At 39.2% G+C, this 16,864-nt stretch overlaps 2 protein-coding genes across 7 annotated transcripts in view; both read right to left on the reverse strand.

Annotated features, from left to right (window-relative positions):
- BTRC (beta-transducin repeat containing E3 ubiquitin protein ligase) overlaps positions 1–16,864 on the reverse strand; it is a 181,567-nt gene that overhangs the window by 144,724 nt on the left and 19,979 nt on the right. The gene's annotated exons all lie outside the window — the stretch shown is intronic.
- On the reverse strand, positions 10,526–13,128 carry LOC309971638 (BTB/POZ domain-containing adapter for CUL3-mediated RhoA degradation protein 3-like; the record flags this gene model as incomplete). Its single annotated transcript, XM_082854910.1, has 1 exon — positions 10,526–13,128. The coding sequence occupies exon 1, from the start codon at positions 11,525–11,527 to the stop codon at positions 10,526–10,528; it is 1,002 nt and encodes a 333-aa protein (XP_082711036.1). The 5' UTR covers positions 11,528–13,128.

Here is a 16,864-nt window from a genome sequence, read left to right on the forward strand (position 1 = left end):
AAGCCAGTAGGTCCTAGGCTATAAGCAAAATGATGTAATTTTATTATAGTGCAATAATGTGAATTTAGGTGCTAATGCTGTTGAAATTGGAGTCTCAAGACTGGATTTTTGTGATGCACTTTGATAGGATTGGTGAATTATCTGTGCATGTGTGGCTTGGCATTCTTGGTAACAGCCACGACTCATCCAGAATACCTCTCAAGGCAGGCTCTGGCCTCATCACCAGGACAGTCTGCTGCGAACCAACACGCATTCAGATCTATGCTATTGCTATCACACCTGCTGGAACTCACTGGTGGAACTGCTATTCCTGCCCTAATCTGACATGTCTAGCCACTCACTCCATAGGGACTTGCAGGCTACTGGGACATGCCCCTACCAACTCTTCTCAAGAGTGTGCTATATCCTGTCCAAAGTGGTAAGAATTTTAACCCTTACTCTCTCCAGGTTAGGGCCTTCCTTATTTCTCTTCTCTGTTCCTAAGATAAGTAGTTATGCTCTACTCATAATTAGTGAGTCTGTGATCTCTGTGTGTTTTGTAGAGAGGAGGAGAGTGGGGGAAGAACCTGCTTTTAGCTTTACTTTTGATACTACTGCGCTGGTCAAAGAGTTCGTTCAGATATATAATTGAGTATTTAAAAGGACCAAAAACCCTTATCTCATGAATAAACTAGTGTCCCCAATATAAGCAAAGTGAAGTCCACAAGCCAGGCGAACTGAATACTTCAAAATGGTACTTTTCCTGTGATTTTAAGAGGTAAGAATTCTATATATACACAAGAGATCTAAATGTACTTCTACATTCCAAGGTATGATGTAGTGATTTATAAAGCTTAATTATATCAGTCACTGGCAATTGGATCTGGAAAGGTCCAATTTCCAAAACTTAAAAATAATTTTATTGCTATTTGAACCATTCTGAATAACTTTTCCAAATTGAAAGAATAATTATCATAAAAAAATAAGTTATCAAAGAGTCATCTTCTTTAATAAGAAATTATAATGTACCTTTAGTCATCAATCTCCACCCCTAGCCCTACAAGAATATTAATCTTCCAAAGAGAATTGAAATGGAAACATCTTTTTGTCCAGCTAAACAATGTCCATATTCTGTAAAATCTTTAATTTATTTACTATAACATTAGAATAAAGGAAGACCTAGGTATGGATTCCAAAGCATATACTTAGTTTTAGAAGGGCACAACATACAGTACAAGAAGTCTGCATTATACTGCTATGCTTGTTTTAAAGATTAGTTTTCTCACTCAAATGCTTTTCAATGATGTATGAAATTTGAAGAGAATGTGAAAAGCAAAGAACTCAATTCTACCATAAGGCATCTTCCTCCTATGTGTTAGACCAGTTGGTTTCCAAAGTGCACATGCCAGGAGGTAGGCAGGATGATCCTTTGGTGTACAGGGGGAAAAAAATTAAACTTCTATTAAAATTAATTTGATATTAAAAAGAAATTAATGTTTTCTGATTTTTATAATATAGACTGACACTTGTTCCCTCATTTAAAAAAAAAAATAAGTTCATCTGTGTCATCTTTCTTTTAGATTCTGCATATAAGTGCTATCATATGATATTTGTCTTTCTCTGACTTACTTCACTTAGTATGATAATCTCCAGGTCTATCCATGTTGCTGCAAATGGCATTATTTCATTCTTTTTAATGGCTAAGTAATATTCCATTGTATATATGTACCACATTTTTATCCATTCATCGGTCAATGGACATTTAGGTTGCTTCCACATCTGTAAACAGTACTACAATGAACACTGGGGTGCATGTATCCTTTTGGACCATGTTTTTCTCCAGATATATGCCCAGAAGTGGGACTGCTGGATCATATGGTAACTCTATTTTTAGTTTTTTTAATTTTTTTTTTATTTTTAGTTTTTTAAGGAACCTCCATATTGTTCTCCATAGTGGCTGTACCAATTTACATTCCCACCAACACTGTAGGAGGGTTTCCTTTTCTCTACACCCTCTCCATCATTTATTGTTTATATAATAGATTTTTGATGATGGCCATTCTGACTGGTGTGAGGTGATATTTCATTTTAGTTTTAATTTGTATCTCTCCAATAATTAGAGATGTCAAGCATCTTTTTCATGTGTCTACTGACCATCTGTATGTCTTCTTTGGAGAAATGTCCATTCAGGTCTTCTGCCCATTTTTTTATTGGGTTGTTTGTTTTTTGGATATTGAGCCGCATGAGCTGTTTGTAAATTTTAGAGACTAATTCCTTGTCAGTCGCATCGTTTGAGACTATTTTCTCCCATTCTGTGGGTTGTCTTTTCATCCTGTTTATGGTTTCCTTTGCTGTACAAAAGCTTTTGAGTTTAATTATGTCCCATTTGTTTATTTTTGTTATTATTTCCATTACTCTGGGAGATGAATTGAAAAAGATACTGCTGCAATTTATGTCAAAGAGTGTTCTGCCTATGTTTTCCTCTAAGAGTTTTATAGTACCCGGTCTTACATATAGGTCTTTAATCCATTTTCAGTTCATTTTTGTGGTGGTGTTTAAGAATGACTCCCAAGACTGAACCAGGACGAAACAGAAAATATGAACAGACCAATCATAAGTCCTGAAATTGAAACTGTGATTAAAACTCTTCCAACAAACAAAAGTCCAGGACCAGATGGCTTCACAGGTGAATTCTATCAAACATTTAGAGAAGAGCTAACACCCATCCTTCTCAAACTCTCCCAAAAAACTGCAGAGGAAGAAACACTCCCAAACTCATTCTATGAGGCCACCGTCACCCTGATACCAAAACCAGACAGATACTACAAAAAAAGAAAATTACAGGCCAGTAACACTGATGAACATAGACGCAAAAATCCTCAACAAAATACTACCAAACAGAATCCAACAACACATTAAAAGGATCATACACCACAATCATGTGGAATTTATCCCAGGACTACAAGGATTTTTTCAATATTCACAAATCAATCAGTGTGATACACCATATTAACAAATTAAAGAAGAAAAACCATATGATCATCTCAATAGATGCAGAAAAAGCTTTTGACAAAATTCAACACCCATTTATGATAAAAACTCTCCAGAAAGTGGGCATAGAGGGAACCTACCTCAACATAATAAAGGCCATTTATGACAAACCCACAGTAAACATCATTCTCAGTGGTGAAAAACTGAAAGCATTTCCTCTAAGATCAGGAAAAAGACAAGGATGTCCACGCTCACCACTATTATTCAACATAGTTTTGGAAGTCCTAGCCACGACAATCAGAGAAGAAAAAGAAATAAAAGGAATCCAAATTGGAAAAGAAGAAGTAAAACTGTCACCGTTTACAGATGACATAATACTATACATAAAGAATCCTAAAGATGCCACCAGAAAACTACTAGAGCTAATCAATGAATTTGGTAAAGTTGCAAGATACAAAATTAATGCACAGAAATCTCTTGCATTCCTATACACTAACAACGAAAGATCAGAAAAAGAAATTAATGAAACAATCCTATACACCATTGCAACAAAAAAATAGAATACCTAGGAATAAACCTAAGGAGGTAAAAGACCTGTACTCAGAAAACTATAAGGTGCTGATGAAAGAAACCGAAGACGACACAAACAGATGGAGAGATATACCATGTTCTTGGATTGGAAGAATCAATATTGTGAAAATGACTATACTACCCAAAGCAATCTACAGATTCAATGCAATCCCTATCAAATTACCAGTGGCATTTTTCACAGAACTGGAACAAAAACCCTTAAAATTTGTATTGAGACACAAAAGATCCCAAATAGCCAAAGCAGTCTTGAGGGAAAAAAACAGAACTGGAGGAATCAGACTCCCTGACTTCAGACTATACTACAAAGCTACAGTAATCAAGACAATATGGTAGTGGCACAAAAACAGAAATATAGATCAGTGGAACAGGATAGAAAGCCCAGAGATAAACCCACGCATCTCTGATCAACTAATCTATGACAAAGGAGGCAAGGATATACAATGGAGAAAAGACAGTCTCTTCAATAAGTGGTGCTGGGAAAACTGGACAGCTACATGTAAAAGATTGAACTTAGAACACTCCCTAACACCATACACAAAAATAAACTCAAAATGGATTAAAGACCTAAATGTAAGACCGGACACTATAAAACTCTTAGAGGAAAACATAGGAAGAACACTCTTTGACATACATCACAGCAAGATCTTTTTTGATCCACCTCCTAGAGTAATGGAAATAAAACCAAAAATAAACAAATGGGACCTAATGAAACTTAAAAGCTTTTGCACAACAAAGGAAGCCATAAATAAGACGAAAAGACAGCCCTCAGAATGGGAGAAAATATATGCAAACGAAGCAACTAACAAAGGATTAATCTCCAAAATATATAAGCAGCTCATGCAGCTCAATATCAAAAGAACAACCCAATCCAAAAATGGGTAGAAGACCTAAATAGACATTTCTCCAAAGAAGATATACAGTTGCCAACAAACACATGACAGGATGCTCAACATCACTAATTATTAGAGAAATGCAAATCAAAACTACAATGAGGTATTACCTCACACCGGTTAGAATGGGCATCATCAGAAAATCTACAAATGCTGGAGAGGGTGTGGAGAAGAGAACCCTCTTGCACTGTTGGTGAATTGATACAGCTACGATGGAGAACAGTATGGAGGTTCCTTAAAAAACTAAAAATAGAATTACTATATGACCCAGCAATCCCACTGCTGGGCATATACCCAGAGAAATCTGTAATTTAAAAAGACACATGCACCCCAATGTTCACTGCAGCACTATTTACAATAGCCAGGTCATGGAAGCAACCTAAATGCCCATCAACAGATGAATGGATAAAGAAGATGTGGTACATATATACAATGGAATATTACTCAGCCACAGAAAGGAATGATGGTGGCTGATGAAAGGAATGATGATCATCAGAGTGATGGTGGCCTCATAGAATGAGTTTGGGAGTATTCCTTCCTCTGCACTTTTTTGGAATAGTTTCAGAAGGATAGGTGTTAACTCTTCTCTAAATGTTTGATAGAATTAGCCTGTGAAGCCATCTGGTCCTGGACGTACATTTGTTGGGAGGTTTTTTGTTTTTTGTTTTTTTTTAAGAGCAAAACCATAATTTATTAGAAGAATGTGAGGTAGTTCAAAGAATGAGTACAAACATCAGGTAACTAGGAATAGAGCAAGTTCAGGATATAGGCATGGTTCACTACCTTGTCCAAATGCTTCCTTTGGAATTTTTTTTTGAATTTTATTTTATTTATTTTTTACACAGCAGGTTCATATTAGTTATCTATTTTATACATATTAGTGTATATATGTCAATCCCAATCTCCCAGTTCATCCCACTGCCCCGCCCACCACTTTCCCCCCTTGGTGTCCATACGTTTGTTCTCTACACCTGTGTCTCTATTTCTGCCTTGCAAACCGGTTAATCTGTACCATTTTTCTAGGTTCCACATATATGCATTAATATACGATATTTGTTTTTCTCTTTCTGACTTACTTCACTCTGTATGACAGTCTCTAGATCCATCCACATCGCTACAGGAATTAGAGAATTTCATTCCTTCATATAAGAAAAAGAAAAGCAATCCAAACTGGAAAAGAAGAAGTAAAACTGTCACTGTTTGCAGATGACATGATACTATACATAGAGAATACTAAAGATGCCACCAGAAAACTACTAGAGCTAATCAATGAATTTGGTAAAGTTGCAAGATACAAAATTAATGCACAGAAATCTCTTGCATTTCTATACACTAACAACGAAAGATCAGAAAGAGAAATTAAGGAAACAACTCCATTCACCACTGCAACAAAAAGAATAAAATACCTAGGAATAAACCTACCTAAGGAGGTAAAAGACCTGTACTGTGAAAACTGTAAGATGCTGATGAAAGAAATCGAAGACAACACAAACAGATGGAAAGATATACCATATGCTTGGATTGGAAGAATCAATATTGTGAAAATGACTATACTACCCAAGGCAATCTATAGATTCAATGCAATCCCTATCAAATTACCAATGGCATTTTTCACAGAACTAGATCAAAAAAAATTTTTAATTTGTATGGAGACACAAAAAAGACCCCAAATAGCTAAAGCAATCTTGAGAAAGAAAAACGGAGCTGGAGGAATCAGGCTCCCTGTCTTCAGACTATACTACAAAGCTACAGTCATCAAAAGTGTGGTACTGGCACAAAAACAGAAATGGAACAGGTCAGAAAGCCCAGAAAGAAACCAATGCACCTATGGTCAATTAATCTACAACAAAGGAGGCAAGACTATACAATGCAGAAAAGACAGTCTCTTCAATAAATGGTGATGGGAAAACTGGACAGCTACATGTAAAAAAATGAAGCGAGAGGGCTTCCCTGGTGGCACAGTGGTTGAGAGTCCGCCTGCCAATGCAGGAGACACGGGTTCGTGCCCCGCTCCGGGAAGATCCCACATGCCGCGGAGCGGCTGGGCCCATGAGCCATGGCCGCTAAGCCTGTGCGTCCGGAGCCTGTGCTCCGCAACGGGAGAGGCCACAACAGTGAGAGGCCCACGTACCGCAAAAAAAAAAAAAAAAAAAAAATGAAGCTAGAACATTCTTTAACACCATACACAAAAAATGGTTCCATCATTTGACCTGATATTAGACAGTCAAATGTGTCACCTACGAACCAACTGTTCCACTGGCAGACTGGGAGTTCCATAATACAAAGGGGTTGGCAGTTATGGCCCCTCATTCGTTCATTTTTTTTTGATTATTTTTTCTACTTTTCAAATTTGTTCTAATTAAAAAAAACAAAAACAAACTCACTTAGGGACGTCCCTGGTGGTACAGTGGCTAAGACTCTGTGCTCCCAGTGCAGGGGGCCCAGGGTCAATCCCTGGTCAGGGAACTAGATCCCACATGCCACAACCAAGAGTTCACATACCGCAACTAAAAGAAAAAGATCCTGCCTGTTGCAACAAAGATCCTGCACTCAGCAACGAACATCCCACGTGCCGCAACTAAGACCTGGCACAGCCAAATTAAAAAAAAAAAAAAAAAGCTCATTTATGAAAAATTATCATATGGACATCAAAACTGAAAAATAGTGTTGTTAGATTTACTTCCTACAATGACTTCATGAGGTAGGATGTGTGGTTTATCATTATCCCTGTTTTACAAGATGAGAAATAGGAAGAAAGTACAGACAGGAAACAGAACCAAGGGCTAAGGAACTCCAGCATTTGTCTAAGGGTCAAATGGTTATTAAACCATCTGGCTCAAGAGAGTGCTCTTTCATTATACACCATTGCCTCTTAACATTTAAAAAACAAAACAAACAAACAAAAAAGCCATCTTCCCTACCAAAGGTTTTCAAATTTTAGTATTTAATCCATGGTAGGTGTCTTCTAGGTGAGTTCTAGAAAACTCCTTATAGAATCTAATTTAAACTAATCTCCAAGAAACAAGAAAAAGTGGTGGCCTCCGGAGAGGGAAAATAAATGCTACAAAGATGAGTAAAGAGATTTTCTGATATATACCCTTTTGTATTTTTTGAATTTTGTACTGTGTTGCATGTTTTACATATTCAAAAACAAATATTTTTATAACTCCATATTTTGATTTCTATCAATAGTTAACTTCTATATATCAAGGCTTATTATAAAGCAATGTGAATAAAGCTGCATGGTACTGATACAGGGATAAATAAATAGAAAAGTATACAGAATAATGAATCCAAAATCAAACCAATGCATGTAAGGACATGATTTATGATGGAGGTAGCTCTGCAGATCAGTGGAGAATACATATTCTTCCAGCAGATGATGCTTGGGACACTGGAAATCCATATGGAAAAAAATGAAATGAAATTCCTTACAAACGCAAAGATCAATTCTAGAGAGACTAACATTCTAAATGTAAAAGGCAAAACTATCAAGCTTCTAGTGGAAAATATGAGACTATTTTCATAACCTTAGGGTAGAAAAGGCTTTCTTAAAGAAGTCATAGAAGCACTAATTAAACATCCACACACACACCCTTCAATTCATCTATCAATCACATCCAGTGGAAGAAACACAAGCTCAACCACAAACAAAACAAAAAGAGTCAAAAGTTAACCAACTAGGCTCTGATTAGGGAAATGTGGGCTCTAATTCAGGCTGTCATCAACTGTAACCTTGAACAAGTCACATGACCTCTTTGGGTCTCAGTTTGCTCATTTTTTTTAAGTAGAAGCGTTATATAACTTTTATTTTATATATGTCCACAGATGCTTGTATAACATACAATGACTACTTCTGAAGCTCATAGTGTTTTTTTCCATGGCACAAAGAGACAGAAAGGTTAGTGACACACACATGTTACAATGACTCTGGGTGGAGACCTAGAGAGCACACATTCCAGAGGGAGGGCCGTGGTACCTGCACAGCTACTGTCCCACTAAACCACTGCAGGAGGACAATGGAGAGGCGAGGCCCGGAACCATTGTGGGCAGAGGCACCCAGTCACCACAATCAGATGACTTATTTGAAAAAAACCTCATTACGAGGGACCCAAAGCTGTTCTGCTTTTTCCATTTTAAGTTATTACAGTGTAATAAAACTTTACTCTTTACCAAATCTTAGGCCAGTGTTTTACTTGGATGGTTCTTAAATACAAATATTGACTTTTGTTTGCCCTTAGTGCTCACATAAGAAATCAGTTCCTTGTAAAATATGTCTGATAACAGAGCTTGGACCAGCCCACACTTTGTCATTGTCAGCTCACGGCTGTATGCAACTAACAGTATCACTCACCATGGAATGTTTCAAGAACTTGTTCATATCCCAGGGAAGCAAAGACTATAAACTACAAGTGCAAAGTTGGAGGAAATGTAAAAGTAGAGAGACAGCCAGAAACATTTGGTCATAAGGTGTAGAAGCCCCAGCTAATCAGACTGTTCCACAAAGTTATTCTTCACATAAACATTTAAAAAAAAGAAATTACATGATGGCTTTTCCATTCCTACAGAAAACATCACAACAGACATTCACATTAATTTTCTAAAAAAGTTCAACCCAAACAGCAGGGTTGGTGTTTAAAACTTAAACTGTATAAAATATTTATATAACATTATTTAAGTCCCATCCTTAGCACTTAATAAAATCCAAATGGCCTAATATGAAAGTTTCCCACACAACAGTTTAAAAAGCATCTACCTGATACATGATTTTTAGGTTCGGTCATGATTGTTTTAAAGTTTTCTTGTAGGCTTTGTTGCTGGATACAAAATAAAGGCATACAACTGTCACAAGTAAGGCAGGATGTACAAAGTATGAGCAGTAAAAACCATTTCTAAATATAAACTCGTTTTTTTGGAACACACTCTATCAAAGGCTGCCTGTATTAATACTTTTGGCATAAAACAGTAATGTTTCCCTCAAAGAGCAGACAAAACCCATCCTGGGCTTCCCTGGTGGCACAGTGGTTAAGAATCCGCCTGCCAATGCAGGGCACACGGGTTCAAGCCCTGGTCCAGGAAGATCCCACATGCCGCGGAGCAATGAAGCACATGTGCCACAACTACTAAGCCTGCGCTCTAGAGCCGCGAGCCACAACTACTGAGCCTGTGTGCCACAGCTACTGAAGCCCGCACGCCTAGAGCCTGTGCTCCGCAACAAGAGAAGCCACTGCAATGAGAAGCCTGCACACCACAACGAAGAGCAGCCCCTGCTTGCCGCAACTAGAGAAAGCCCGTGCACAGCAATGAAGACTCAACACAGCCAAAAATGAACAAATAAATTTATATTTTAAAAAAAAGCCCACCCATACTTTAACACACAACCGAATCTCCTTGGAACTACTCTACCAGCCTAGTCTCAACCACCCACATTCGTCACCACTCCCCCTGTGCGTCATGGACACAGAGGAGACAGGGAGGTAGGTAACCGAGAACGTCCGTCCCACACAAGCGCCGTGCAGACAGCAGGGATCCAGTGCGGGCCACCCAGGCCCCACGGGCACACATCCTCATCCACAGTCGCACACGTCCCTTAAACTAACATGAACACACACACTGACTGGACCCAAAGGGATCTGCATGTCCTCTTGGTCTACTCGCTGAAGGCCGCTCCACACTGTGTAAGAATCAGAGGCAGAGACAGGAAGAGATTTCCAGGTGACAGCTACATTGACAGCAGGCGAGCCATCCTGAGGCTGCTGGTGCGAGCGGTGGTCCTGTCTGAACGCCAGAACAGAGTCTGGGGCTGTGTTTAATTTCTTCTAAGCAAAGGGCAGGGCATCCGCTGGGGGCAGTAAGCCCCGCTTAACGGGGCAGAAGGCCGAGGAGGAAGGAATGGAGCCCACCGGGCAGTGGTTTGTGCACTATGCCTGTGAGCAGGCCAGGCGGCCTTCCCAGGATGGAGTGGGTCAACAAGGAGGGCAGGGGAAGGGGCAGCTTTGCCCTTGGTCAGACCCTGCGGGGTCCCAACAAGCACCAGACCACATATCAGCCGAAGGGACAACAGGCCTGCCCCTTCAACAGATCTGGGCAATGTAGATCCGCTCCCGTTCGTCATCCTCGTCCAGGTGGTGGGAGCAACCGGCCACCCCACCTGTGGCCTCCAGAAGCGCGCTGTCAGGTCCCCGGTCATCCTGGGCCTCATAAAGCAAAATATTCAGGGTCTCCTCATAGATCCGGGCTTCGGGGAACTCCACCTTGGTCTGTTTCTTCTCCGTGGTGTAGACGATAGAGGTACAGCAGACTTCAGCGATCTTGTGGCCCTGGCTGTAGAAGGACCAGCAGCAGATTTCATCCCCAATGACATCCTTTATGAACAGGACCCTTCCATCAAAGCACAGAGACAGCTTTTCAAACAGTTCGATGTTCTTCAACATATTGTCGTCAGAATTGCTGGTATACGAGTATTTGTTGTTACTTCTGTTGTAGGGCAACTTCACGGCTGGCTTATTTGAAGTCACTATAAGTTTCTGTTCTTCCTTGGATGAGGTGATAACAGGAACTCTGCAGAAAGGCTCATAAGTATCTTTGTTTTGCAGGGCTGCCTGGAACTCTTCCACCAGGCCCTGGACCAGGTAGTACTTGGCTTCTTCCTGCAGCTCCTCAGTCTCCCGGTGGCTCTCGGGCAAGGGGACCGCCCCGTCACAAAGGTAATTGAGTATCGTACCATAGAGCTTCTCACACTCGTCAATGAGGATCCAGCCTTCACTCTCCGTGAGCATCTCTATGCACCTGCTGAACACGGCCTTCAGCCTAGTGTCCTGCTTGGTCAGCGTCTGCATGGTGGTGTAGTACAGGGCTCCGCCCATGTTCAGCTTCATGTACTTGGAGCTGGGGCTCGTGCCCTTGAACGAAGTGGTGTGGGTCGCAGCCACTGGTACTGCTGAGCTCACCACACTTTCTCCTGATATCTCTTCCATGAAAAGCTGGAAGACACTGCAGTCTCCAAACCCGGACTGAGAGACACAGGAAACACCCAGCTCGCATGAGCCTGGGGCGGAGGCGAGGCCTTCGCTCATTTTTAAAAGGAAGAAGTCATAGTCTATGATTCAAACAAGGCCTTTTGCCCAAAGTGTACTACTACTGATCTAAAATGACCATAAACCACTGTTTTTTGAATGAGCTAAGCAGGTGGACAGATTCCCAGTGTTGATACCTTAAGAGGATGAAGAAAAAGGGAAAACGATGTTTCCCAGCCCTCCCAGAGCTGAAGAGTATAAATAACTGAATATGCTGACAGTGTTTAAGGCTCACCGTGACACAAAAGAGTGTATTCCAAATCTCCTAGATGTAAAGTGCACTTATTAGGGTAAATTGACGTTGCTGGGCATTTGCTTGGTCATACTCTTTCTTTAATAAAACTGATAAAAGTAGAAACAGCATGGAAATATCAGTAGATAGCAAATAAAGTATTAAGTGTAACTATCCATATATCCCTGACAAGTAAAATTCTATCATCACAGATAGGGATAAATTGTGGCTGCTTGCCTGGGTGGCTAGGGGGATTAGAAAATTAAGAACAGGACATTCCAGTAGGATGTTTGATACCCACCAGTCAAGTCTGTACCCTTTTTCCTGATACTACCAAATAACATAATATTTCATTAGCTTCTCAAAATGCCATTTTATGATGAAGCTCAGACCTGATAGTCATACCCTTATTAAAGTCACAATTACTTATGTTGAAATGGTAATTATCAACAACAAATTTTAAATTAAAATACATTATGTAACAACACTAAAATAAGGCTAGATCGGGACCCATGGATAGGATTCAAGGATCTCTGAACCTCTTGAAATCATGTACAAAAGGTATACTCATGTGCATGTCTGGGGAGAGTATCTCATGACATACAAAAGATTTTCAGTGAGGTCCATGAACAAAAATGTTTATGAAGCTTTGAGTTAGATAACCCCTCTAGACTCAAAGCCCACACAAAATTAGTGACATCTCAGTCAAAGCAAATAACTGACCCACTTATTAAGGAAGTAGAACTTTGTCTCCTTCTGATTCATCGCATTTTCTCTTAATCCAAGTTCAATAAAAGTCAGTCTCACTTTAAAATAAAAATTTTTTAAACTTCATGGCTTCAATTAAGCAATTAAAACTTCAGCCCAATAGTGCCCTCCAGGGTTTCCGTGGTGGCGCAGTGGTTAAGAATCCGCCTGCCAATGCAGGGGACACGGGTTCGAGCCCTGGTCCGGGAAGATCCCACATGCCGCGGAGAAACTACGCCCGTGCGCCACAACTATTGAAGCCCGCACGCCTAGAGCTCATGCTAGGCAACAAGAAAAGCCACCGCAATGAGAAGCAGGCGCACCGCAACACAGAGTAGCCCCCGCTTGCTGCAACTAGAGAAAGCCCGCATGCATCAATGAAGACCCAATGCAGCCAAAAATAAAAAAATAGTGCCCTCCAATTTCAAAACTCAAATTTTAACTACAATATATTCTATTTCTCAATAAGAAAGAGAATCTCTTCTTTAATCCTTTCTACCAGGCATCATTCTTTCTAGGTTCTGGGTACATTTTCACATCAATTGAAAACAAGATCTCACTCTTTCTTACTGGTTTACATAATTAATTGGAATTGTTAGTCCAAACTCATCAATCCCTGAGCCTTTTTTATTTATTTATTTATTTTTGGCTGTGTTAGGTCTTCATTGCTGCGCGCGGGCTTTCTCTAGTTGCAGTGAGCGGGGGGCTACTCTTCATTGCGGTGCGTGGGCTTCTCATTGCAGTGGCTTCTCTTGTTGTGGAGCACAGGCTCTAGGCACGCGGGCTCAGTAGTTGTAGCACGTGGGCTCAGTAGTTGTGGCTCATGGGCTCTAGAGCGCAGGCTCAGTAGTTGTGGTGCAAGGGCTTAGTTGCTCCGCAGCATGTGGGATCTTCCTGGACCAGAACTCGAACCCATGTCCCCTGCATTGGCAGGCGGATTCTCAACCACTGAGCCACCAGGGGAGTCCCAATCCCTGAGCCCTGAAAAAAGCTACTAGTCAAATCCTAGTCTGGTCAAAGTTTGCTGACTGATTCCCACTCCTGCTTCATAAGTACATATTGAAAACACACACACACAAAACTTACTAATAAGAACTATAATTTACCACCAACTACTCATAAGAAATTATAGCTCTGCTGACTGGCAAGTAATTTGCAAAAGCAGACCAGTTTAGCTGCATAAAATAAATATCTACCTGCACGTACAAGCACTAGTCAGGGCGTGAAATTAAACTTTTTATTCGGAAGTAAAGAGCTGCTTCAAGGCTGTGATTTAGTCTGGGAAACAAATAGTAAGGTCATCCTTTTCTTTCTGATGTTTACAGCATTTCTAATAGGGGAAGCAAGGGAGGAGGACAATCTGGCCAAATTCCATAGAAGCAAAAATATCTCTATGACATAACAAATGTGCCACTTGCTTTACTAATTGCACAGACCTAACAGAACCAAGTTGTTGAAATGTATGCAGGGATCACTTAAATCCTGAAAGCCCCAAATGACCACAATGGACATCTCATTCGGTCAAAACTAAGGGATCAGTGTTTAAGTGAAGTAAAGAAAATCCCAACAAATATAAATGCCACAGTAAGTTTTAAAACAGCCTACAGCCATTTTCATTACAACACAATTGTGAATTAGATTAATGAGATACTATTCAGTAATTTAGCCAATTCCCATAATTTTTCCAACATTTATCAAAATCAACTAATACAAACTTCAACTTATTCCACTATACTATAACCACACTACTCTCATGTCTACCAGAGAAAGCAAATAAGTAGAAAAAAAAAAAAAAAGCCCAAATAATTATGAGCAAATTGCCTTGAAAGGCCTAGAAAAGCCACAGTGAGTCTCAAAGTGTGATCCCAGAACCAGTGGCATCATCTGGAAACTAGTTAGAAATGCAGATTTTCAGGCTCCACCCCAGGCCTATGGAATGGAAAACACAAGCCCTCCAGGAACTTCTGTTGCAGCTTTTAGTACCACAAGCCTTTAAAAACTAAACCCAATTATTTAAGCAGCTTTAGCAGTGTTTCCCACCGAGGATAAAAATTATAAAGCATATAACCTATAAATTAGAATGTAAAAAGTACATTTTAATTAGGCTAAGTTCAAAAACAAAAATAAAGGGACTTCCCTGGTGGTGCAGTGGTTAAGAATCCGCCTGCCAATGCAGGAGACATGGGTTCGAGCCCTGGCCCAGGAAGATCCCACATGCCGCGGAACAACTAAGCCCGTATGCCACAACTACTGAGCCTGCGCTCTAGAGCCCGCGAGCCACAACTACTGAGCCCGTGTGCTGCAACTACTGAAGCCCGCGCACCTAGAGCCCATGCTCCGCAACAAGAGAAGCCACCGCAATGAGAAGCCCACACACCGCAACGAAGAGTAGCCCCCGCTTGCTACAACTAGAGAAAGCCCGAGAACAGCAACAAAGACCCAACTCAGCCAAAAATTAAATAAATTAACAAATAAATTTATAAAAAATAAAATTAAAATGACAAAGTTTACATATTATCTTCCCAAAATAGGAAACAGTCACCACTTCAAAGTCAAGAAGGAAAAAAAAAAAAACACTTAGAACTGCCTAAAAATAAATGGGCTGATTTTACCATTTCTACACAACAATCATCAGTGGATGCCAAAACTATAGGGAGAAACAATGCTGGGAAACAAGTTATTTACACAGTTTCCAAGTTTCACTCCACTGAGCACTTATTAATTCCAAATATACCTTTACAATGGAGAAATCTGGTGAATACAGCCTTAATAAAATGATCAAACTTAGCATCACCGATAAAGGAACAAAATAACATCGTGTACTTTCTGATGTAATGCACTGAGAAACTACAACATATATTCCTGCCAAATTTTTTAACCTGAATCTAACCATGGACAACAATCAGACAAATCCAAATGAGATACATTCTGTAAAACTTGCCTGGACTCTTCAAAAACTTCAATTTCAAGAATAAAAAGACTAGGGAACTATTGTAAATTAAAGGAGACTAAAGAGACATAACTATGTGTAACATGTGACTGGATCATGAATTTTAAAAAAGGAGGCTATAAAGGACACTACTGGAACCATTGGGGAAACCTGAATATAAACTATATATTGAATAGTAAAATGTTATCACTGTTAAATCTCCTGAGTGGGATCCTGCATTGTAGTTATGAAAGACAGTGCCCATGTTAGGAAATACATGCTTTAGTAGAGGTGAAATATCATGATGTCTACAACTTTCAAATGATTTAGAAAGGAAAGTATAGCTATACAGAGAGGAAAAAAATCAAATATGGCAAAATGTTAACACTTGGCCAATCCAGGTGAGGGATATATGAATGCTTTTCTCAATTTTTCTATAGATTTGAAAAATAATTGATACCACCCATTCCCCTCTTCAAATCCATATTTCTCCAACTGTATGATTTTTTTTTAATTATTTATTTATTTATTTATTTGACTGCACCGGGTCTTGTGGCATGCAGGATCTAGTTCCCTGACCAGGGATCCAACCTGGGCCCCCTGCTCTGGGAGTGTGGAGTCTTAACCACTGGACCACCAGGGGTCCCTCCAACTGTATGATCTTAAGGAAGTAACTTAACCTCTCTGTGCCTCAGTTTCCATGCCTGTAAATCAGGGATAATAACAATACATACCTAATAAGGTGAGAGGATCAAATGAGTTAATATATGTTGAGTGCCTAGAATCCTACACTGTACATACTGAGCTATAAGTGTTTTCTGCCATTATTGCTGTTATTTTATTATTACTACTGCTACCACAACCCAAGGTTAGAGAGACAAAGAAATATAGCTTGGATACTCACAGTCCTATATATAACTTCCAAAATATTTTCACTATTTATAATTTCACCTAGTCCTCACAACAACTCTTTGAAGTAGGAAGAGAATTATTATCAAAATTATAATAATTATTTAATAATTATAATAAAAATTCTAATAGTTATAATTATAAATAACTATATTATATTTAATATAATATAAATAATTATATTACATTTGCTATAATATAAATAATTATATTATATTTAATATAATATAAATAACTATATTATAAGTGATTATATAATTATTATAAATAATTATAAAAAATAATAATTATAATTATTATCGAATTATTATCGAAACAATTATCACCTTTCCAGATGAGGAAAATGAGACTCGGAGGTTAAGCAACTTGCCCAAAGTTTTCTAACTTCTAGAAAGCAGTATAAGTGAGATGAGAACTAGGTCTTGTTTTCACTATGGCACAATATAAAATTTACATCACAATCTTAACTGATTAGTAGGTATTTTCAAAGAAAGCACACCAAGAAGACATGTAGAACTCC

The sequence above is a fragment of the Leucopleurus acutus genome (genome assembly GCF_964270905.1).
Source record: "Leucopleurus acutus genome assembly, chromosome: 14".
Taxonomy (NCBI): Eukaryota; Metazoa; Chordata; class Mammalia; order Artiodactyla; family Delphinidae; genus Leucopleurus; species Leucopleurus acutus.